This window comes from Trichosurus vulpecula, chromosome 9 (genome assembly GCF_011100635.1).
Source record: "Trichosurus vulpecula isolate mTriVul1 chromosome 9, mTriVul1.pri, whole genome shotgun sequence".
NCBI lineage: Eukaryota > Metazoa > Chordata > Mammalia > Diprotodontia > Phalangeridae > Trichosurus > Trichosurus vulpecula.
The window spans coordinates 7,908,824-7,932,866 of record NC_050581.1 but is presented as its reverse complement, the minus strand read 5'-3'; the positions used below and the strand labels follow the sequence as shown (position 1 = coordinate 7,932,866).

Sequence of the window (24,043 nt, the reverse complement as noted above, 5' to 3'; positions counted from 1 at the left end):
AATACCCGCTCATTTGCCAAATTCACATGTCTTGCCTACTTTCAAGGTTGTCAGTCTAGTTCAGGCCCTCATCACCTCTAGCTGAGGCTACTGCCACAGCCTAGTAATTGGTATCTGTTCCTCTATAATACAATCTCCTAAACTGAAGTGGTATTCCTAAAGCCCAGGTTTGGCCATGTCACTCCCATGTTTGAACAAGCTCCCATGGCCCTCTCTAATCTCTAGAATAAAATACAAACTCCCCTGCTTAGCACTGAAAGCCATTCATAAATGTTGCAAAATTAAAAATAACAAGCCATGCTCTAAAGCAGAGATATGAGAAGACACTCCCACACCGCCCCTCTGCAGAGTTGGGAAGTCCCCAAACGTACATTGTACACATTCTCAGACTTTTTCAATGTATTGCTGTTATGCTGATTTTCCCCTTTTTTCTTTTAAAAAATGCTATCTGAAATAGGGGATGGATCTCTGGGAGGGCAAGAGGGAGGGGTAGTGAAGGAAACTATGGTGGAGTCAAAAAAAGACATCAATGAAAACTTATTTTTTGAAAAAAGTAAGCCTTTTGTAACCTGGCTCTGGCTTTTCTAGGAATATTGCACATTTTTTCCCATTACACACTATTTGGGTCAATTTGGCCTATGTGACACATACCATGCTATATCCTGTCTCTATGCATTTGCAATCTGAACCCATGTCTAGACAGTACTTTTTCCTTTCACATCCTAAAATACTTAGTATCTTCCAAAGCTCAGTTCAGGCGCCACCTCTTACAGAAGGCTCTCCTTGGTTCCCTTGGCTGTTCATGCCTCACTTGCCCCACCAAATTACTGTGTATTTATTTATATGTATACACGTTATTTTCCCCAATAGACTGTAAATTCCTTGGTACAAGGAATGTTTTATTTTTGTCTTTATATCTCTAACACTTAGCACACAATGAGTGCTTAATAAATGCTTGCCAATTGATTCTTCTCTGAGTTCTCTCATCTTTTCTTTTGGGTCTTTGTCCACTTTCTGATCTCTAGGTGTGGATGTTCCCCAAAGGTCTGTTTCTGGCCCTCTTCTACTTCCACACGTTAAATCAACGCCCACAGCCCCGACCTCTCTTTACAAGCCTCGGGCCACCATTTCCAGCCGCTCTCAGACTCGCCGGTCCCAGATGGCCTGTACCTCAAGTGCAACACATCTAGAAACAAACTTATCTTTTTGAACCTTAAAGTCAGGAACTTGTAAGATTGTTGTTTTTTTAGCTGTGTCCAATTCTTCACAATCCCATATGGAGTTCTCTTGGCAAAGATACTAGAACATTTGCCATTTCCTTCTCCAGTGGATTAGGCAAACAGAGGTTAAGTGACTTGTCCAGGGTCACACAGTAAGTATCTGAGACTGGATTTGAACTTAGGTCTTTCAATACTCTAACCACTGAGCCATCTAACTACTTCAATATAGTTCTATGTATTTTATGCATTTAAAAATATTCTCAGAAGGGGTACAAAGGCTTCACCAGACTGCTAAAAGGCCATGATATAAAACCCCCTGATTTAAATCTATTTTTTCATGTTTATAATCTTAGGGTAACCTTTGATTTCTGCTCCATGTACCTTTTTGTGTTTCTGAATATAATCTTAATTATTTTTACTATTTCAGTAATGGAAATTATTTCTAGCCATGGTAATATTTCTAAATTTTTATCACAGAGTGAGAACATTTCTATTTTAATAGTATACGACTATAATTTAAGGTAATGCCCTTATTGCTAAAGAGTATTAAAACCAGATTACTATGAAAAATAAAATTAATGACTCCTTTAATTGCAAAGAGCTTTTGTATCTACGCAATAAAATGGAATCCAAAGGGCAGCCCCAAACAAAAAGTTTCTTGGTCAGGATCTCTCTTCCAGGGTGAGAAAGCAAAGATCCGAGCAGGATAATGAGAAAACCTGAACCACATCACAGGAAGATTGGTTACAGGAAATGGGAATGTTTAGCACACAGAAGACAGCACTTGGGAGTGGGACATGGAAACTGTCTTCAAGGAAAGGGTCCTTGATCCATGTGGCTTCTGAGGGAACAATCAGAATCAATGAATGGGAGTTAGGGAGAGGAAGACTCTGGTTTAATAAAAGAATTTCCTAACCATTAGAGATGTCTGGAAATAGAATGAACTGACTCATAAGGTCACTGAGTTCTTGGTTCTATGTGCTATTTGGTTAAAATAGGGTGGGGTTAGATTACAAACACGGCTGAGCATGGATAAATAGGGAAAGAAGCTAACAGGGACAGAGCAGCTCTAGGGAAGGTCCCTTCAGGATGACAAATGTTTATAGAAAAGAAAACAAATCTATGAGAACTGAGGCCATTCTGCGCCAAGGAAAAAATTGGTGAGGGTGATATGGTACAATGGGGAATCAAAAGAGCAAGGTTGTGATCTCAGCTCTTCCACGACCAGGCCGTGTGACCTGGGACAAGTTACTGCATCTTCCAAGTCTTAGTACCCTCATCTGTAAAAATGAGGGACCTAAACCAGACCTTCTCTAGCGTTGTAACACACAGAATGAACCTGAAAAGAGTTCGGTTATAAAGAGGGTGCTAGACAGTCCCAGGAATTACCTGAACCCAGACAGGATGTGCAGACAGCTCACGGGGCAGCGGAGGAATGATGAGACCAGGCCCCCAGAAAGTGACAACAATAACAAACAACATTGTGTACAACACAATCACAAGGCTACTAGACTGTTTACTGTTAGACAATCATCACAACAGTTTTAAAATGTATGTCAAGCCACGCTCCAGGTCCAACTCTCCAAAGATTTCTGAGCCAGAATTAGAAAGAGTAATACTTCAAACCCGGGGAATAACACACCCCCAACCAAAATGTCAATGTTCTATAAAATGCTCTAAATATCTTCAAAAAGAATACAATTGAGCTTATGGTTCGATGGTTACCTGATGGGATGAAGACAATATTGATTCCAAATATGGTGTGAGTCAGCCAAGTATACAATCCATAGAACCCAGCCATTTTCAGGGAAGCATCAAACACACCTCTAAAATGACCAAAAAAAGAAAACAAAGGAGATCAAATCGCTGTCACACTGTAACGTGGAAAATTCAATTACAGTTTAGGTTAATGCCCTTACTGTTAAAGAAGATTAAAACCATGTTCCTATGAAAAATAAGACATGGGGTTTCTAGACAACTTGTTCTAAAACTAAAAGTCTTAATTATTCTTCTTCTCATATACCAAAGATTAATGACTCACATTGTTACCTAAATAGCTGATAGCATTTTCTAAAGTCCAAAGATTCATGTTCACTAGACTGTTGCCGCAATTTGTCTTTTGCCTTACTTTTTGGTTTCTTTATCTCATGTGAGGTTGGCTCTTCTTAAATTTAAATGACCCCAGACCTAACCTTCTGCATCTCTATGGTTCACTATTAATTTCATATAATGTTTTCTTACAGACTGTCATGTCCTTAGGATGAAATAAAAAAAAATAAGGAAATGACTCAACAGGGATTGGCAGTAACTGGTTCTCTGTGGCTACCTGTAGGATAAACATTTACAGCTTCCTTAGAATCTTGTACCTTAAAAGGACCACTTGGATTGAATTCACTTTGAATTCTGAATTATTTTGTTCTGAACCATTTGTATTTTTGTACCCCAACATGAAAATGGATAATCAAAAGCTGACCTGGAGAACCAGGGAAGGGATGCAATAGAGAAGACAGAGTTTCTAATTTTAGCTTTATCATTAATTACATGCAGAATAGCCATGGGAAAGTCATTTCCCATGGCTCTCTGGGCCTTCTTATTCATAAAATTCAGATTCCTCTGAATTTTTTTTCTAGGTTCTATATTCTTAGATGATTTTATGTTATGAAGTTTCTTCAAGCTCTAAATCCATGATGTAATGACAATGAATCACCAATTAAGTAAATATGTTGCTTATTTACTTAAGTAATTCGCTCATCTTGTTTTCATCCCAGCAGATATTTTATTGTCAAAACTGTAATAAATTATTTTTATGGGGATAACTTGATGCTGATGACACAGATGAACCCAAGGGATCCAGGCACCCATAGCAAGTGAAAAGGTGAATGATACTTAAACATCTCTTCCTTTTATAATCTAACTTCTTCAAGTCAATTAATTAAGGTCACAAAGCAATAAGCAATTGTCTACCAGGTATAAAAATCATATGGAGAATAAAAAGAATATGGCAAAGGGCAAATCTCATCAATTTAGTAGACTAACTGAAGTCAGTCAGTCAATAAACATTTATTAACCTCTTACTATGTACTGGGATACAAGGAAAGATAAAAACATGGTCACTGCCCTCAAAGAGCTCACGCCTCAATGGGAAGACAACATGCAAACATAAGATCTAAAGCAGATGAAAGCTCATCTCACAGGGCTTGAGAGGGGACCAAGAAAGGCCCCTGCCAAAGGTGGGATTTAAGCTGAGCTTTGAAGGAAAGCAGGGAAGATGGGAAGTAGAAGTGAGGAGGGAGAGCATTCCAGGAATGCAGTACAGGCAGGGAAAAGCCACAGAGTGGGGAGATGGATTTTTGTGTAGCAGGAACAGCGAGAATTGTAGCTGTTTTATAGAGTAGGTAGAAGAGTAAAATGTAAGACTTCAAATGAAGAAAAAAGCCATGTTGTGAAGGGCTTTAAGTGCCAAAGAGAGGATCTTATATTTTATTGTGAAGGTAATAGGGAGCCATTGGAGTTTATATTGAGTAGGATGTGACACAGTCAAACCTAAACTTTAGGAAGATCACTTTGGTAGCTGAGTGGAAGATGGACTGGAAAGGGGAGAGCCTTTAAGAACCCTACCCTAAAACACAGCAGGGAGTGGAGTCTGCTTTGGGCATAAAGCCCCAATTTAGAAAACAAAGTTAGAGAGATCAGCAAATCAAAGAAAACACTCAACAATATAAAAAACTATTGCAAATTTTAAAATCCCCCAAAAGAGTAACTATAACAAATGAAAACAGAGACTAAAGGAAAAATGGATTTTCGTTGTTCAGTTGTTTCGGTTGTGTCTGACTCTTTGTGACCCCATTTGGGGTTTTCCGGACAAGGATGCTATAATGGTTTGCCATTTCCTTCTCCAGCTCACTTTACAGATGAAGAACTGAGGCAAATAAGGTTAAGTAACTTGCCTAGGGTAACACAGCTAGTAAGGGTCTGAGGTCAGATTTGAACTTGAGAAAATAAGTCTTCCTGACTCCAGGCTGGGTACTCTATCTACTGTGCCACCTAGCTGCTCCTCTACAAGGATTACATAAATACCTAAAAGAAACAGAGCAAGAGATTAAAAATAAGGGAAGAACTGGAAAGATAATAAAGCACTTAAAAGAGAAAATGGTAAACCTAAGGGAGTAATGAACTCCCTAATAATTAGAAAAGACCAAACAAATGTAATGACTCCCTGAGACAGGACCCTTTCTTTCAAGAATCATAAATGAAAACACCTCAGATATAGTAGAATCTGAGGAAAAAGTAGAGATAGAAAGCTCCACCTTCTGAAAGGAACTCTAAAAGGAAAAGTTCCAGGAATGTCAGTCAAAGTTCAGAGGCTCCCACATCAAAGAAAAAAAAATTGCAAGCATACAGAAAGAAGCATTTCAAATACCAAGAGACTATAATTAGGGTCACATAAGGATTTAAAATTCTACTAAAAATGAATGGAGATCTTGGAATATAATATTCTGAAAGGCAAATAATATAGGCTTACAAACAAGAATAACTTACCCTGCACAATGGAGAGTGTAACCCTACAGTGAAAAAAACTTATCTTTAATTGAATACAGGGCTTTCAAGTATTTCTGATAAAAAGGCCAGAGGTGAGTAGGAACTCTGAAATGCAAACAACAAAGTCAAGACAAACCTGGAAAAATCAGTATATTTGACCAACTGGCAGGAGTTATATGATGATATGGTACTCACATTCTAAGACATAAGAAGAAGAAGAAACAAAACAAGTTTCCCTTCAGGACCTTAAATGTCTTCAAATGATATTGAGGGAGTTAAATAAGAAAATTATGAGTTAAATGAAAAAAAAAACCCACCTGGCACTTCCTGGGAATAAGGACTTGCCACGGTTAATTCTTTTCTGGTGATAGTGGTCAGAATAGGGGAAGGGGACCTGAGCAGCCTCTGAGCTTCAGTGAAAAAAGGCATCAACACGGGAGAAATGAAGTAATAACGGAAGGGAAGACAAGTCTGTCTAATATTCCGGGCAGTAGGAAAGAAACAAACCAATCCCTGAACTTCTCCAAATCTAGGACACCAACTGCTTAATTGCTTCATTAAGATATAGTCCTACCACCCTCACTGATGAAAGCCTTCAAAATATCATGGGGAATAACCTGGCATAAAGTTTAATGAATCTTCGCAATAGATCATGGATGGGTGCCTAACATTTTCCCGATGAGGAACAACTTATCGGAAGTACGATCATGTAGCGAAAAGAATAGCAGATCTATAAAGTGACTTGGACTTTTGTCAGTTCATTTCTTCTGCCACTCACTGCGACCTTAGGGCCTCAGCTTCTTCATTCAGAAAAAGAGAGGACTGGCCCAGATCAGAAGTCAGCAAACTACGGCCCTAGGCCAATCCAGCCCTCCATCTGTGTTTTGTATGGCTCATGAGCTAAGAAGTAGTTTTTACATTTCAAAATATTTTATACTTTATAAAGTATTTATGCTGTATACTTTATTTTAAAAGGTAAAAACCATTCTTAGCTTACAGGCTGCGAACTGAATTAGATGCTCTCTGAGCTCTATCAGCACCAGGACTCTATGTTCATCTATGACTGACTTAAAGGTCTATGATTTATACCATGATAGGGCAGGGTGATGGTGGTAGTGGCTGGAGTGGGGGTCAGAAGAGGCTGTGTTAAGACTATATAAACCCCTCGAGAGAAATGTTCCCCTTAATTTTTAAAAGTCATGGTCTTTGTTAATAACAAACTATGAATAACAAGTCAACATGAATTTACTTTATTAATGCCATGTTAAAAAAATACAACAAATCTAATCTGAACTATATGATGCTAGGTAGATTTGTAGGACCGTGTAACTGTAAGGAAGCGTGGAAGTAATCTAGTCCAACTTCTTACTCCATGAGTTTTCTTTATAATCTCCTTGAAAATGCCCAAAAAGTCATTGCTGCCACTTCCAGCCTTCCTCTGGACCTCAAAACCATTTCCTTCCCCTCCTCTGCAGCTCCTTTTTATTTGCTGTCTTCTTCCATTAGAATGTAAGCCTGCTGAGGGTAAGGACTTTTTCTTTTTGTATTTCTATCCCCAGTGCTTGGCACACAGTGAACACTTAGACAAAAACCAAACATTTATTAAGCACTTACTACGTCTAAGGCATTGTTCTAAGGGCTGGGGATACAAAGAAACACAACAAGAGTCCCTGCCCTAAAGAAGCTCACACTCTAATCGGGGAGACCACATGTAAATAACTTGGTATGTACAAGATAAACACACAGTAGAGGGAAGGCAGTCTCAGAGTAGCAGTTAGGGAGGTGGAGGACACACCAGGAAAGGCTTCCAGCAGATGGTGGGATATTCTCTGGTAGCTGGAAAATTCTTCCTGATACTGAATCACAACTTGTCTCCTTGGAGCAGCTAGGTGGCGCAGTGAGTAGAGCGTTGGCCCTGGAGTCAGGAGGACCTGAGTTCAAATCCAGCCTCAGACACTTGACACATGTACTAGCTGTGTGACCTTGGGCAAGTCACTTAACCCCAATTGCCCTGCCAAAAAGCCAAAAAATAAAAAAAACCCACAAAAACCCCCTTGTTTCCTTGTAACAGGAAACTTATTATTTCATGAAGCAGCCCACCTCATTTGTTGATAGCTTTGTTAGAAAGTTCTACTGTATATATGTTAAACAGAAGTCTATTTCACCATGATATCCCACTGTTCCTAGTTATGCCTTCCTGCTGTGGCATATTTGCAATGATGACTTCCTAGCAAAGAGTGTAAAAAATATAATCAGAAAATGGATTGTCAGAAAGGCTGGTTCAGTAGCATAGGTTGAGAGATAACATATGGAAAAGCTAAGTGCTGCACATGTACTCATGGAAAGTTAAAAAACCTAAAGAAAGGTTCTTAGTGCACTAGGCAGAGTTGATTTAAGGGAGGGCGTGTAAAAGGAATGCACACGACAATAAAATGTAGATGGGCTGTGATTTAAATTGCTGAAGGGACTACTCACATTAATAGACCACAGAACTCGAGAACACTGAGTAATGAAATGGAAGGCAAATTTATTTCCTTTAGAAAATATACTAACATTTTCTTATATTTGGAGAGTCTATTTAAAATCTTTTTAGCATCATCTTTAATCCAGTGGTTAAGAACCTATTACATTTACTGATCTGGTTATTTTAAGATAATTTCACTTCATTAATTTTCCTATATTGGTAAGATATTTGTGCTATTCTATCACTGTCAGAAGAGGTACTTATTTCAATGGATTGGTGCCTATTTCCTCGCTGCTTTAAACCTGTGGTTTACATTTCAATTTATCAAACTTTACTCAGCAGATACTAAATTGAGGTTTTTAAATGAAATTTTAATGTGCTCTAAACAGAAAACAAAAAACCTTATTTCCTGGATAACTGCTCTAAATGCATAGTAAAAACTAAGCACTCTGAGTGATCCACAAATGGAAAAAAAAACCCAAACAATAATTTCTTAAGTGGAAATGTTGTCTTTACAACAACATTTATATTATGCAATATGTATTTCTGGTAAGCTCCAAAAGGTACGGTATAAATATTAACCAGGATATCATACAATGTTTTAATTGGATTCACATAAGGAAATCCCTCCCCCAACAAAAACCGAAAGCTACAGTAACTTTAAGCCACAGCCATACCCGTGGGCATGCACTCATGTGAAAATATCACACATACTAAATTGCACCAAGGCCGTGACAACATGCAACTTAGTAATGTGCAATATCTCCACCAGAGCAAGCAGAATGAGAACATCAGGGAGGAAGGGTATGGTACGCACATTTAGGAGAAGGACATGCTTCTAGGGGAAAGGAAAAGGGCACAGGGAAAGATGGGCATGCCACTAACTCAGTGAGATCCACGAACTCAAACTCGAATCTCATCTTCATTCATTCAGCAAACTAACAATTAAACAAAATTAGAATAAATTAAGATTCAAGATTCAATGAGGTTAGTGAGTATATAAAATAACTATGTACTTCAGGGAAAACTTGAAGTATGGGGAAGCTTTCAATGTCTGGTCATGCAATTAATTCCCAATAATAATCAATTTTACTTAAATTATTATTGGGTTACAAATAATTCAAATTTTTCCACTTTACTGAAGCATTACAATTAATAACTGATTATGCACACATGACATTATATTCTAAAGCCAAACTGTATAACGGAGAAATTACAATGGTAATTATCTACATGACATGTTTAAAGTCTTATTTTAAGAGTACATTTTCCCCAACTTAAAATGATGCAACATGCAAGCTTCCATGAAGGAGAATTAGATTTCTCTTGAAATTGGATCTCCTTACTATCTTGGCCACAAAAGAGGTGTCAATGGTATGAGAGAAAGTGCTTCAGTGGAATCCTCAATCTTCATGATACTGAATTTTTCTAAATTTATGTCTTTCATATAGCCAGCAAAAACATTAACCATAAAGTGTTAGGGACTGCTTAAATCATCTCTAATTACAATTCTGACATTTATACAAACTTGGAAAAGCTCAGTCTCAAAAACAAACCCAACCTTAAAATTATCATCAGGACCCTCAAATTTTCCAATGATACAGCATGACACAGATGTATCTAATATAAATGAGCACCATTATTTTAAGAAAAGACAGTTGGTCATATTTTAACTGTTTATTAAAACTAAATTGATCAAAGCATGAGAGGATTTTGCTACGACATGATTTATGTCTTGGATGTATAGGCTAGCGGTGTTAAACTTCATACTGGGTGTATATGATTGTATTATCAAGTTCGGGTAAATTATTTAGCTACTGATAATATTACTATATTAATTGTAAAAGAGGTTGTCTAAAAAGCTTACTTGTCCCTTGTTCCTTACCTGAAGGGAAGTCTCTAAAAACACAGATACACGATAAACATGGAATCCACTAGAGAACTCAAATTGGAAGATTCTGCACTAAAAAACCTATGTAGTTTCATTTTAAAGAATAATGAAAAAAATTTAAAACTTGGTTTTCTACCAGCATAGCACAGGATATCTTTAATAAGCCAAAATTTTAGTAATCACCATTAATCATAAATTTCAGCTCAGTGAGCAGGATAATCTTTGGTCTCCAAATTTTCATGCTGATGCTTAAATTGCTATTTCATGTAACCAGAATGACCAAATATCTATCACAAATACAAAAACCAGAAGGCATGGTATATAAATAAAATCTTGCTTTGAGATTCTTATACAGAATATGTATTTCAGTGACATTCAGTAAGCCTGGTTTCTCTAAATAGTTAGTGTTTGTGATGTGCCCTGTTTCCTCTGTTCCATTCATCTGAATCCTACCCTTTATGTCAAGGTTCATATGGATCTTTTTTCCATGAAAGTTTCATTCACAGTCTTCTCACTGAGATAACCTACTGAACTTCTACTCATTCTTTAAAGTACAATTCAAATTCTGCCTCCTATGTGAAGCCCTCCGTAATTCTCCCCATGGTGATGCTTTGCTCCTGGGAACTGGACAGAGCACTTTTCTTCTGTTAGACGCACTAATGTGTTCTTCCAGCATTACAACTGCTTCTATATATGGGCTGTACATTTAATGGGGATAGGGACTACATTTTATATAAATCTGCATTTCTTCCATAGCTTATCACAGCGTTCTGCAAACAGTAAGTGGTTAATACGTGTCTGTTGAATGAATCTCTCACAATGAGATCATTCATACAAGAAATAATTTATACAAGGTTCTGTGGAAAATACTAAAATGTAAAGGACATAAGCCTCTTGCCCTCTGGGAGCTTCCAATCTAGTGAGGGAGATAAAACATATGCACATATAATTATGATACAAAGCAACATAAAACTGTTTTATGGCAAACAGATAATATATATTATAGGTGTTCAGTACAGAGAAAGGTTACATCTGGATGAGGTGATCATGGAAAGCTTTATGGAGACATTATGTCATTTAAGTTGATTTAAACAGACTGAGCAAAGGCAAGGAGGCAGGAAAGTTCCAAGCATGATCCAGTTTTGCTAGGGAGGAGGACTCCTAACTAGGATTAATGGGAGATAAAGCTGGAAATATATGTTAAGGTTAGACTGTCGGGGTGGAGCCAAGATGGCGGCTAGAAAGCAGAGACTTGCCTAAAGCTCTCCCCCAGGACCCTCCAAACACCTACAAAACGGCTCTAAACAAATTCTAGAACAGCAGAACCCACAAAATAGCAGAGGGAAGCAGGGCTCCAGCCCAGGACAGCCTGGATGGTCGCTGGGAAAGCTCTATTGCACCATGCTGGGAGCGGAGGGGAGCAGAGCCCAGCATGGGCCGCTCCCAGACCAACGAAACCCGGGAGCCGAGCGGAACAGGCCCTAGTGCCCTGAATCAGTGAGCTGTGGCAGTTACCAGACTTCTCAACCTACAAACACCAAAGACAACAGAGAAGGTTAGTGGGGAAAACTGTGGGGACAGAGTGAAAGGAGTTTGTGGTCGGCTACCACCCTGAGGGCAGCGGAGGTGGTGCAGCTCTGAAGCTGCTTACAGAGCTACAGCTGCAGTTGCTTCCAGCCCCAGGCCCACCTGGTGGGAGGAATTAAGTGGTGAATGCGAGTGGGAGTGCAGAGCCTGCTTAGATCTGAGTCGCAGTCTGGGTTGGTGGTTCTTGGGGGAGGAAGAGCGCTGGTGTGGCAGAGCTTGCTCTCTAGAAATAACTCTGAAAACAACAGCACAGCCCCTCAAGCTTGGGACAAAGTACTCTCTACTCTACAAACAGTCATACCCCACTGAAAAACTCAAGGGTCAAGTAGTTGGCTGGGAACATGGCCAGGCAGAGAAATCAGACTCAGATTCAGACTCAAACTTCGGAATCTTTCTTTGGTGACAAAGAAGACCAAAACATACAGCCAGAAGAAGTCAACAAAGTCATAGAGCCTACAACAAAAGCTTCCAAGAAAAACATGAACTGGTCTCAGGCCATGGAAGAGCTCAAAAAGGATTTGGAAAAGCAAGTTAGAGAAGTAGAGGAAAAATTAGGAAGAGAAATGAGAAGGATGTGAGAAAACCATGAAAAACAAGTCAGTGACTTGCTAAAGGAGACCCAAAAAAATACTGAAAAATATACTGAAGAAAACAACAGCTTAAAAAATAGACTAACTCAAATGGCAAAAGAGCTCCAAAAAGCCAATGAGGAGAAGAATGCCTTGAAAGGCAGAATTAGCCAAATGGAAAAGGAGGTCCAAAAGACCACTGAAGAAAATACTACCGTAAAAATTAGATCGGAGCAAGTGGAAACTAGTGACTTTACGAGAAATCAAGATATTATAAAACAGAACCAAAAGAATGAAAAAGTGGAAGACAATGTGAACTATCTCATTGGAAAAACCATTGACCTGGAAAATAGATCCAGGAGAGAGAATTTAAAAATGATTGGAGTACCTGAAAGCCATGATCAAAAAAAGAGCCTAGATATCATCTTTCAAGAAATTATCAAGGAAAACTGCCCTGATATTCTAGAGCCAGAGGGTAAAATAGAAATTGAAAGAATCAACCAATCACCTCCTGAAAAAGATCCCCAAAAGAAATCTCCTAGGAATATTGTTGCCAAATTCCAGAGCTCCCAGATCAAGGAGAAAATACTGCAAGCAGCCAGAAAGAAACAATTTGAGTATTGTGGAAACACAATCAGAATAACACAAGATCTAGCAGCTTCTACATTAAGGGATCGAAGGGCTTGGAATATGATATTCTGGAGGTCAATGGAGCTAGGATTAAAACCAAGAATCACCTACCCAGCAAAACTGAGTATCATGCTCCAAGGCAAAATATAGACTTTCAATAAAATAGAGGACTTTCAAGCTTTCTCAGTGAAAAGAATCAAGAGAAGCATGAAAAGGTAAACAAGAAAGAGAAATCATAAGGGACTTACTAAAGTTGAAATGTTTTGTTTACATTCCTACATGGAAAGATGATGTGTATAATTCATGAGACCTCAGTATTAGGATAGCTGAAGGGAATATACATATACATACATATATACACATATATACATATACATATACATATATGTATATGTATGTATGTGTATGTGTGTATATATATATATAGAGAGAGAGAAGAGGGGGGGCACAGGGTGAGTTGAATATGAAGGGATGATATCTAAAAGAAAATCAAATTAAGGGATGAGAGAGGGAGAAAGGGAGAGATAGAATGTGGAAAATTATCTCACATAAAAGTGGCAAGAAAAAGCATTTCATTGGAAGGGAAGAGGGGGCAGGTGAGGGGGAATGAGTGAATTTTGCTCTCATGGGAATTGACCTGAAGAGGGAATAACACACACACACTCAATTGGGTATCTTAACCCACAGGAAAGGAGGAAGAAGGAGATAAAAAAAGGGGGGGGTGACAGAAGGGAGGGCAGATGGGGGAGGAGGTAATCAAAAGCAAACACTTTCAAAAAGGGACAGGGTCAAGGGAGAAAATTGAATAAAGGGGAACAGGATAGGAAGGAGCAAAATACAGTTAGTCTCTCACAATGTGAGTATTGTGGAAGGGTTTTGCATAATGATACACATGTGGCCTATGTTGAATTGTTTGACTTCTTAGGGAGGGTGGGTGGGGAGGGAAGAGGGTAGAGAATTTGGAACTCAAATTTTAAAAGCAGGTGTTCAAAAAAAAAAGTTTTTGCATGCAACTAGGAAATAAGATATACAGGCAATGGGGCATAGAAATCTATCTTGCCCTACAAGAAAGTAAGGGAAAAGGGGATGGGGGGGAGTGGGGTGACAGAAGGAAGGGCTGACTGGGGAATGGGGCAATCAGAATATATGTCATCTTGGAGTGGCGGGAGGGTAGAAATGGGGAGAAAATTTGTAATTCAAACTCTTGTGGAAATCAATGCTGAAAACTAAAAATATTAAGTAAATAAATAATAATTAAAAAAGAAAGAAAAAAAGAAAAAAAAAAGGTTAGACTGTCAAGGGCTCTGACTGCCAGAGTAAGGAGTTTGAATTTTATTTGGCAGAAATGGGGAATCAAAGGAGTGGAGGCTATTTAGTTTTCATCTTTGTATTCTTATTTTTTGCAGAGAAGTGAAGTATAATTTAAAACTGAAGAGATTTTGGAGATGATTGATTCTTTATTTTAAAGAAACCTCTGAGGCTGAACAAGTTAACCCACTTGCTAATGTTAGCTTGCTAGTTAAAGGCAAAGCAAAGCCAGAAGCCAAATCTCTCAACTCCTAATTCAGAGCTCTTTCCCTAACATTCTACAAAGATTAACCAGAGACAGTGTGAAGAATAAACAGGAACTGGTAGAAACTTGAGCTATATCCCAGATGTGAAGCAGTAAAATATCTGAGCTGGGAGGAAGCGCAGTGGGAATGGAAAGGAAGAGGCAGATGTGAGAGACCACAGGACACATTGACAAAAGCATAAACTCTTAAAAGAGTTAGAAGAGACTTTATAAGACATCTAATTTAGCACTCTCCCTCTACCCCTCGCCTGGAGAAATGTCCCCTACAACATCTTTGATCTGATGGCTAGATGTGTGGAGCAAGAAAGAGGTAAGGATAAAAAAATTAGTTTGGGGGAGATCAATAAAAATCACTCAACTAGTGCTGGCTGAAGCTCCAGCCCTGGCCCTTCTCAGAGGCTATATCTGGAGCCCTCCCAGCCTCCCCTGGAGCTTACTGTGGCAAAACCTACTGACATGCATGGGAGCCATAACTACTACCTCAGTCACCAAATCAGTTTGAGAAAACGGACCCATTAGTTCTCCATTACTAGGGAGCAGCTTGGCTGGTGGAAGGCAGGGAGATGGTAACAGACTGTCACATGTGGGAAACAGAACCCATTCTGCCTTGTACCTGCCATTATTGTATAAAGGGAAAACAAAAAACAAACAAACCAGTGCATTACCCCTTCATAACCACTAAGCGCCCAGGTACTTGGGGAGGCCCCTGTTGACACTCAGGCCCTTGCTGAGAAACCTACTTCCACATGTAGAAGCATGATCTTTTTCACTGTGCTTCACCAAACCTTTGAATAACAATGTGTCAGCTCTCAATAAATGTTGGGTGTCCGTATTTGGACTTTTGCTGCCAAGGTCTCATCCAGGATCAAGATGTTGCACATCAGGTCCCAGCAGGAGCAAAAGGTTTCTTTTCATCTTCCACTATTTTGAGACAAGGTAAGAAACAAAACAAAACCAAAAACCTGACATTGGGTAAGAATTCCTTTAGGTCCTAGATGATCTGAATACCAAGTGCTTACCAAAATAGATGCAGGATCCCATGCCCTGCTGCCTCTAACCCTCTGTTCACTTGTGTTTAGAGATGACAGCATTTCACTACTGTGCCACCACAGGTCCTTGGGGATGAAATCCTCAGGCTCCTGTGTTTAGTCCTGTGATTAGCAAACTCCCATATTCTTTATCATTTATACCTGTTACTGAGAGGGAAAAAATTATCTTCCCCCACTACCACTCCCTCTCAACCCTATTCATTAACAAACTCCTCTTCATCTTTCTTTCTTTTACACCCTTTTAATCTTGCTTCTAAAGATTCTCCCTCTGGAAGACACTGCATCTATGGCTACCTCCTAAAGCAGGGCTGTGGCTCACCTACAAGCACAGAAATGTACAGGGATGCTTTAGTAAAGGAAGCCACGCTACCGCAGAGCTCTCGCTAAAAAGGCAAATCAAAACATATTGTCTATTGTTTTAATAAAAACCTAAGGTTGGACAGCCCTTCCCTAAAGCACAAGATGTACTCTCTTGTCACCGGACACTTTGGAAAAAGAGGGAGACTAGTAGGTTCCTTGCTATCAGTTTCCAAGCTCTTACATCCATTACCATCATTTCTCTTTTGAGATTCATCAGTCTCTGTCTCCTTGCCTGGATCCTTACTGGATCTTACTGGCCTATAGGTCACTCTCTTACTCCTCCCTGCCAAGTCCAGAATCTGGCTTACATTGTATCTTTCCACCCCAACCCCTTAAAGTTATATTTGGAGTCCTCAATATATACTAACATTTCCTAAAATACTTTGGTCTCCCAGTTTATTAAGCATTCATCTGTGAACCTGAACTCTGAAATTCCCCTGATTATAATTTCCCGTTCTCCTCTCTTTATCTCATTTCTCTTAAACCTATTCTTCATCCTTCACATGACTTCTAGCCCCTCCATTCCTACACTCTCAGCTCTCCTCTTTGTCACAATAGAGGCTTCTTTTTGGCCCTTCAGTCTCAACCCTGTAGTTGATGAGGTAAACTATACACTGTCTCTTCCTACTCCTGAACCCCTCCCTCTGTGGGTATTCCACAGAGTTCTTGTCCTGGGTCCCCTTTTCCCTCAATGCTGTAGTCAGCTCCTATGGGTTAAACTATCCCATCCAAGCAGATGGCTCCCGAACTACACATCTAGCCTGAGTCTCTCCCTGGAGTTTCAGTCCAATTACCACATGGGCATTTCAAAAAGGGATGTTCTGGGGACATCTTAAATTCCTCATGTCTAAAACAACTCTTTTATCTTTCTTAAAATGTTATTTTTATTTATTTTTAAAGCACAGCAACCTTTTAAAATCTTTTTTTAGTTCCAAATTCCCTCCCTCTCCCTACCCAATGAGAAGGCTAGAAAAAGAAAACCTATTACAAATATGTATAGTCATGCAAAATTTCCTTTTTAGTCATGTCCCACCCCATCCCCCACTAAAAAAAAGGCAAGGAAAAATATGCTTCAATCTGTACTGTTGTTCTCTACCCATTTCATCATGAGTCCTCTCAAACTGTGGTGTGTTATTGTGTTGATCAGTTACCAAGTCTTTCAGAGTTGATTAACTTTATGTTACTAGTACTGTGTAGATTGTTCGCTTGGTTCTGCTCACTTTACTTTGCATCAGTTTATAAAGGTCTTCTCAGGTTTTTCTGAAACCATCCTTTTCATTATTTCTTACAGAACAATAGTATTCCACTACAATCATATACCATAACTTGTTCAGCCTTTTTCCAATTGATGGGCATCCCCTCAGTTTCCAATTCTTTGCCACCAGAACAGCTGCTGCTCCAAATATTTTTGTGCATATGGGCCCTTTTCCCCAATTTTCTCTCTGGTGAAAACAGCCCCAGTACAATACTGCTGGGTATGCACAGTTTAAATAGCTTTTGGGCATATAAACTCATTATCTTTACCCAAAACCCTCTTCCAACTTCCTTATTTCTGTTGAAGACACCAATATTCTTTCAGTTTCTCAGGCTCATAAACCTGACATTATTCTTGAATCTTCACTCTCCCTTACTCCACACATCCCATCAGTTTCCAGATCTTACCATTTCTATATTTATAGCATCTCCCATATCCAATTTCTTCTCTCTGTTCGCACAGCTAGTTACCACCATAGTTCAGGCCCTCCTTCCTTCTGGCCTAGATTATTACAACAGCTTGTTGGCTCAAGTCTCTACAGTCTTCTACCAAAGTAATTTTCCTTAAGCATAGTTTTGACCATGTAGGGGTTTTCTATTGTAGTCTTCAAAATATAAACTCCTCTGATTAGCTTGCAAAGCACCAAACAATCTACCTACCCCACCTACCTTTCCAACCTCACTGGATATCATTTGCAGAAATTCAGTCAAGCTAGCCTGGCTTCCTCACTTGCAACACTCCATCTCTGGCCTCTGCGTCTTTGTACTAGATGTCCTCCATGCCTGGAATGCAATCCTTCCTTCCCTCTGCCTCAAAAAGTCACTCTTTTCCTTTAAGATGTTGCTCAGACACCATCTTCTGCATGAAACTTTTCCTGAGCCCTTGAACTGCTAGTCCTCCCTTCTCCCAAAGTAGCTTTTATTCAACTATTTGTATATGTTTATGTATATGTTTATTAACTTTATATTTATACTACTTATACGTGTATGTAGTGAATCCATAAGCATTTATTAAGCACCTACTTTATGCCAGGTACTTGGCTAAGGGCTGGGAATATAAAGAAAGGCAAAAAGCAATCTTTACCCTTAAGGAACATGTGGTTTAATGGGGGTATTTCTAACTTGTTTCTTCCATTAGAATGTTAGCTCAGTGAGTACAGAGATGGGTTTAGCACCTGGCAAAATACCTAGCATACAGCAGGCTCTTAATATCTATATCTATATATACTTGATTGACTGAATATTTTGTCTCTTTCTCCTATTAGCATTTAAAACTTTTTTTTTTGCTTACAATTTTTTTTATTTAATATATTTAGTCTTCAGCATTGATTTTCACAAGAGTTTGAATTACAAATTTTCTCCCAATTTCTACCCTCCCCCCCCTACTCCAAGATGGCATACATTTCGGTTGCCCTGTTCCCCAGTGAGCCCTCCCTTCTGTCACCCCACTCCCCTCCCATCCCCTTTTCCCTTCCTTTCTCGTAGGGCAAGATAGATTTCTACGCCCCATTGCCTGTGTATCTTATTTTCTAGTTGCATGCAAAAACTTTTTTTTTGTTTTTAAACATCTGTTTTTAAAACTTTGAGTTCCAAATTCTCTCCCCTCTTCCCTTCCCACCCACCCTCCCTAAGAAGTCAAGCAATTCAACATAGGCCACATGTGTATCATTACGTATAACCCTTTCACGATACTCATGTTGTGAAAGACTAACTATATTTTACTCCTTCCTAACCTATCCCTCTTTATTGAACTTTCTCCCTTGACCCTGTCCCCTTTCAAAAGTGTTTGTTTTTGATTACCTCCACCCCCATCTGCCCTCTTTTCTATCATCCCCCCCCTTTTTTATCTTCTTCCTCCTTTTTTCCTGTGGGGCAAGTTACCCAATTGAGTATGTATAGTATTCCCTCCTCACATCAAATCTGATGAGAGCAAGATTCACTCATTCCCCCTCACCTGCCTTCTCTTCTCTTCCTACAGAACTGCTTTTTCTTGCCACTTTTATGTGAGATAATTTACCCCATTCTATCTCTCCCTATCTCCCTCTCTCAATATATTCCTCTCTCATCCCTTAATTTGATTTTATTTCTTTTAGATATCTTCCCTTCATCTTCAACTCACTCTGTGCCCACTCTCTCTGTCTCTCTCTCTCTCTCTATATATATATATTACATACACATTCACTGATACATATATATACATAAACATATATATATATAGACACACACACATATATGCATATTCCCTTCAGCTACCTTAATACTGAGGTCTCATGAATCTTACACATCATCTTTCCATGTAGGAATGTAAATAAAACAGTTCAACTTTAGTAAGTCCCTTGCAATTTCTTTTTCTTGATTACCTTTTCATGCTTCTCTTGATTCTTGTGTTTGAAAGTCAAATTTTCTATTCACTTCTGGTCTTTTCACTAAGAAAGCTTGAAAGTCCTCTTTTTTATTGAAAATCCATATTTTGCCTTGGAGCATGATACTCAGTTTTGCTGGGTAGGTGATTCTGGGTTTTAGTCCTAGCTCCACTGACCTCCGGAATATCGTATTCCAAGCCCTTCAATCTCTTAATGTAGAAGCTGCCAGATCTTGGGTTATTCTGATTGGGTTTCCACAATACTCAAATTGTTTCTTTCTGGCTGCTTGCAGTATTTTCTCCTTGATCTGGGAGCTCTGGAATTTGGCAACAATATTCCTAGGAGATTTCTTTTTGGGATCTATTTGAGAAGGTGATCGATGGATTCTTTCAATTTCTATTTTACCCTGTGGCTCTAGAATATCGGGGCAGTTCTCCTTGATAATTTCTTGAAAGATGATATCCAGGCTCTTTTTTTGATCATGGCTTTCAGGTAGTCCAATCATTTTTAAATTATCTCTCCTGGATCTATTTTCCAGGTCAGTGGTTTTTCCAATGAGATATTTCACACTGTCTTCCATTTTTTCATTCCTTTGGTTCTCTTTTATAATATCTCGATTTCTCATCAAGTCACTAGCTTCCACTTGCTCCAATCTAATTTTTAAGGTAGTATTTTCTTCAGTGGTCTTTTGGACCTCCTTTTCCATTTGGCTAATTCTGCCTTTCAAGGCATTCTTCTCCTCATTGGCTTTTTGGAGCTCTTTTGCCATTTGAGTTAGTCTATTTTTTAAGCTGTTGTTTTCTTCAGTATATTTTTCAGTATTTTTTTGGGTCTCCTTTAGCAAGTCACTGACTTGTTTTTCATGGTTTTCTCGCATCCTTCTCATTTCTCTTCCTAATTTTTCCTCTACTTCTCTAACTTGCTTTTCCAAATCCTTTTTGAGCTCTTCCATGGCCTGAGATCAGTTCAAGTTTTTCTTGGAGGCTTTTGTTGTAGACTCTATGACTTTGTTGACTTCTTCTGGCTGTATGTTTTGGTCTTCTTTGTCACCAAAGAAGCATTCCAGAGTTTGAGACTGAATCTGGGTGCGTTTTCGCTGCCTGGCCATATTCCCAGCCAACTAACTTGACCCTTGAGTTTTTCATGGGGGTATGACTGCTTGTAGAGTTTAGAGAACTATGTTCCAAGCTTGGGCGGATGCACCAGCTCTGCCACATCAGCACTCCTCCTTCCCCAAGAACCCCCAACCCGGACTGGACTTAGATCTTCAGCAGGCTCTGCACTCCTGCTCTGATCCGCCATTTAATTCCTCCCACCAGGTGGGCCTGGGGCCGGAAGCAACTGCAGCTGTAGTTCTGTAGCTGCCCCACCTCCGCTGCCCCTGGGGCGGTAGCCCAACCGAACTCCTTCCACTCCCGCAGCTTTATCCATTAACCTTCTGTGTTGTCTTTGGTGTTTGTGGGTTGAGAAGTCTGGTAACTGCTGCAGCTCACTGATTCAGGGTGCTAGAGCACAGTCTGCCTGGCTCCTGGTCTGGTTGGTCCGCGCCGCCCACGCTGGGCTCTGCTCCGCTCCCAGCTTCGTCTGGGATAGACCTCACCCAAAGACCATCCAGGCTGTCCTGGGCTGGAGCCCTGCTTTCCTCTGCTGTTTTGTGGGTTCTGCAGTTCTAGAATTGGTTCAGAGCCATTTTTTATAGGTTTTTGGAGGGACTCGGTGGGGAGCTCACGCTAGGCCCTGCTTTCCAGCTGCCATCTTGGCTCCGCCCCCAGCATTTACCACTTGTTAACCTGGAATTCTCAGTTACTTCCTCTACCCATCTTCTCTTATCCTGCTTTGTATGCTGCTAAATGGTGCTGGAAGTCATGTAATGGTGCCAAAAGAATCTACTACAAATTTATGTGACCAAATCTCAACTGGATCCTCATTGCTGCATGACAATGCTTTATAATGAACTATTACATTCCCTCAAACAGCTCAATTCCCTCAAAAACCTCAATTCCAATGACACCATTTTTATACCATCTCTCAGCAGAAAGCCTTACCTACTATATTTGTGAAAACTGAGACAATCTACTGAGTGCTCTCTTCTCTACCTCTACTCCACACCTCAAAACTTTCGGTATCATCTCCCATTCTTTCCTCTTTGAGTCTAGAAGTCACACTGCATTTGGGGCCATCTCCAGTTGTTCTCATCTATATCTTGCCACTGGACCCAGATGGCTCCAGAGGAGGAAGTGAGGTTGGTGTGACTGCACAGCCCTCCCTCACTTAAATCCAATTCATATCTTGGGATTTACAGCTAGATTTCTTTCTTAAGGACCATGTCTAAAACCCAATTCACTATGGCTGTGCTCACTGATTGGTCAACAATAGGTCCCAGCCCAAGCCCTACCTAGAGGTCATTGCTTGGGCCCCAATTCACTCCCAATTCACCCCAAATTAAATAGCAATTATTTCTGTTTTGGCCAGAAACCCAGAGGATCTTCCCCTCCCAGACTGATTATTGTTTTTTGAAACTAGGCAAAAGAGACCATTCTTTGCCTCATTTCTTACCTACCCTTAATCAATGAATGGCCATTGCCTCAGTCAAACTGAGTCCTGGGAGAGACCTTAGCTTAAAAAGGCCACGGTCTCCCACTACATACAGGGACATCTCCGGTTGTCCTGACTTATATCCTGCCACTAGACTCAGATGTCTGTGGAGGAGAAAGTGAGAGTGGTGCCTTTGCACAGCTCTCTCTCACTTGGATCCAGTTTACTTGCAAGTCATGGCATCACCTTTTTGATGCCATGGTCATCTTCGAGAACAAAGGACAAACAACAGCAACAAGAACAAGAGAAGGTAGAGATGGTGCATCTGCCTTACCAAAGTTAACCCCTTCTCTTCTGCCCTAGATCTCATACTGCAGCATCTGGAATATCTGCCCTTCCTCTCCATTCACATAATCACTATCTATCACTAGTAGTGCAATATGTGATGATCAAACGTCTGATGAAGCAATATTTCTCATAGTTTCTGAGCACTGAACAAACTCCAATTCTCTTCTTTGCCTCTCTAAGGACTAACGACCTGTGAGTTCTACTTCCATTTAGCTGTCCTTCCTTGTTTTGGTATGGTTTATGGCAAAAATACCAATCCCAATATTATTGACTTCTTTTGCCAATGCCCATTCATTATTGGGCAAAGGACCTCAAAGTCCTTGTGTCTGGAATACCAGAAGGCAAATTCACATTTCTTGATCTAAAGACTGATTCTTAGCATCCTCCCACACTGCCAGTGTCATGACGGACATGAGGGACTCTAAAGAGCTGTTCACCAATACTTCACTGTGGTAAGATGTGACCCTGAGTTCTCAGAATGTATTTCCATGAAGTACAAGCTGAGGTTGGTCTTATGAGGCTGGAAAAACTCTGAGTATAGCCCTAATAACAAAGGCTGATTTTTTAGGGACAACAAGCTAATTACGGAAAGGCAGATCCTTAATAAGCAGGGTGGTCAGCTGGTGATAATTTTCTTTCTTTTTTTTTCCCATGGCAACTCATGCAACAAAGAAAAACCAGTACAGAGAAAACTGATATTATTAATGACGTACAAGAAACTCATTCAGTAAAACATACTTTTCCCCAACTCTGGAATGTAACAGTATTTTAACTAACAGAGGAAACATTTCACTAAAATTATCTGTGAAGCTCATCAAGTTTTTTTTGCAGAGATACGCAAAATCAACTCAGAGGGAAGCCAAGTACCACCTGTAACCAGAATGGCCTTTGTTTTCTTTGAGTGACTCAATTTATCTCAGTGAGCTTTACTAGGTGCTAAGCCCCAGGCCCAAACCCCATTAGATGTTAACCTAATCCATGTGGATGTGAACCTCCCAGGGTCCTAAGGGGAGGGGCCAACTCAAGAACCAATCACCAGAGCTTGAGCTCTGGTGATTCAGATGAAGTTTGATGATATCTGAAGCCCTATAAGAAGGGAGGGCAGAGCCATTTGTGCAGGGCTCTGGAGATGGTGTTGATGAGAAGATTCTGGGCAGCTGTAGCTAAGGAGCCCTCCAGCTTATAAACCCGGATGCTGAAACTTTGTTGAACTCTGGTAACTATGTGTTGGGATTTGAATCAGACAAAGTCTGTTGATGTTTGAAATTTGTTTGCATTTTGTTTTGAAGTTCAGGGTGCTGGATTTTTCCCCTGAACTAACTGAATGATATTTGAATGCTGAATTAAAAGTAAGCTTGTCAACCCCTTCACCTTGCTTTCCTTAATTAAGCAGATCAGAAGAACCTGTGCTGTTGGCAGCTTTCTGGGTGCTGGCTGTGGGTGGATCTTATACCCCCACAGAAGCTGCCAGCCGGATTGTTAAAACACCACCCTAAGGTTAGCTTCTTCTCTCTAAGCTGGGTAGCTCTCTGGCTTACGCTGGCTATGGTACCCCCAGGTCAGGATGTCACGTTTAAGCATATGGGCTAAAGAGGCTTATTTCAACTTCACATCTCCTACAAGGACTAACAGAAATAGTGACAGCATAGAAAAGATTTACT

General features: G+C 39.9%; 1 protein-coding gene across 2 annotated transcripts in view; it reads right to left on the bottom strand.

The window, feature by feature from the left end:
- Positions 1–24,043, bottom strand: part of TMEM245 (transmembrane protein 245) — a 101,640-nt gene that overhangs the window by 17,731 nt on the left and 59,866 nt on the right. For both annotated transcript variants that reach the window (XM_036737752.1, XM_036737753.1), the window contains one exon: positions 2,946–3,046. In XM_036737752.1, the coding sequence (XP_036593647.1) occupies positions 2,946–3,046 (101 nt within the window). The remainder of the gene's footprint in view (positions 1–2,945; positions 3,047–24,043) is intronic.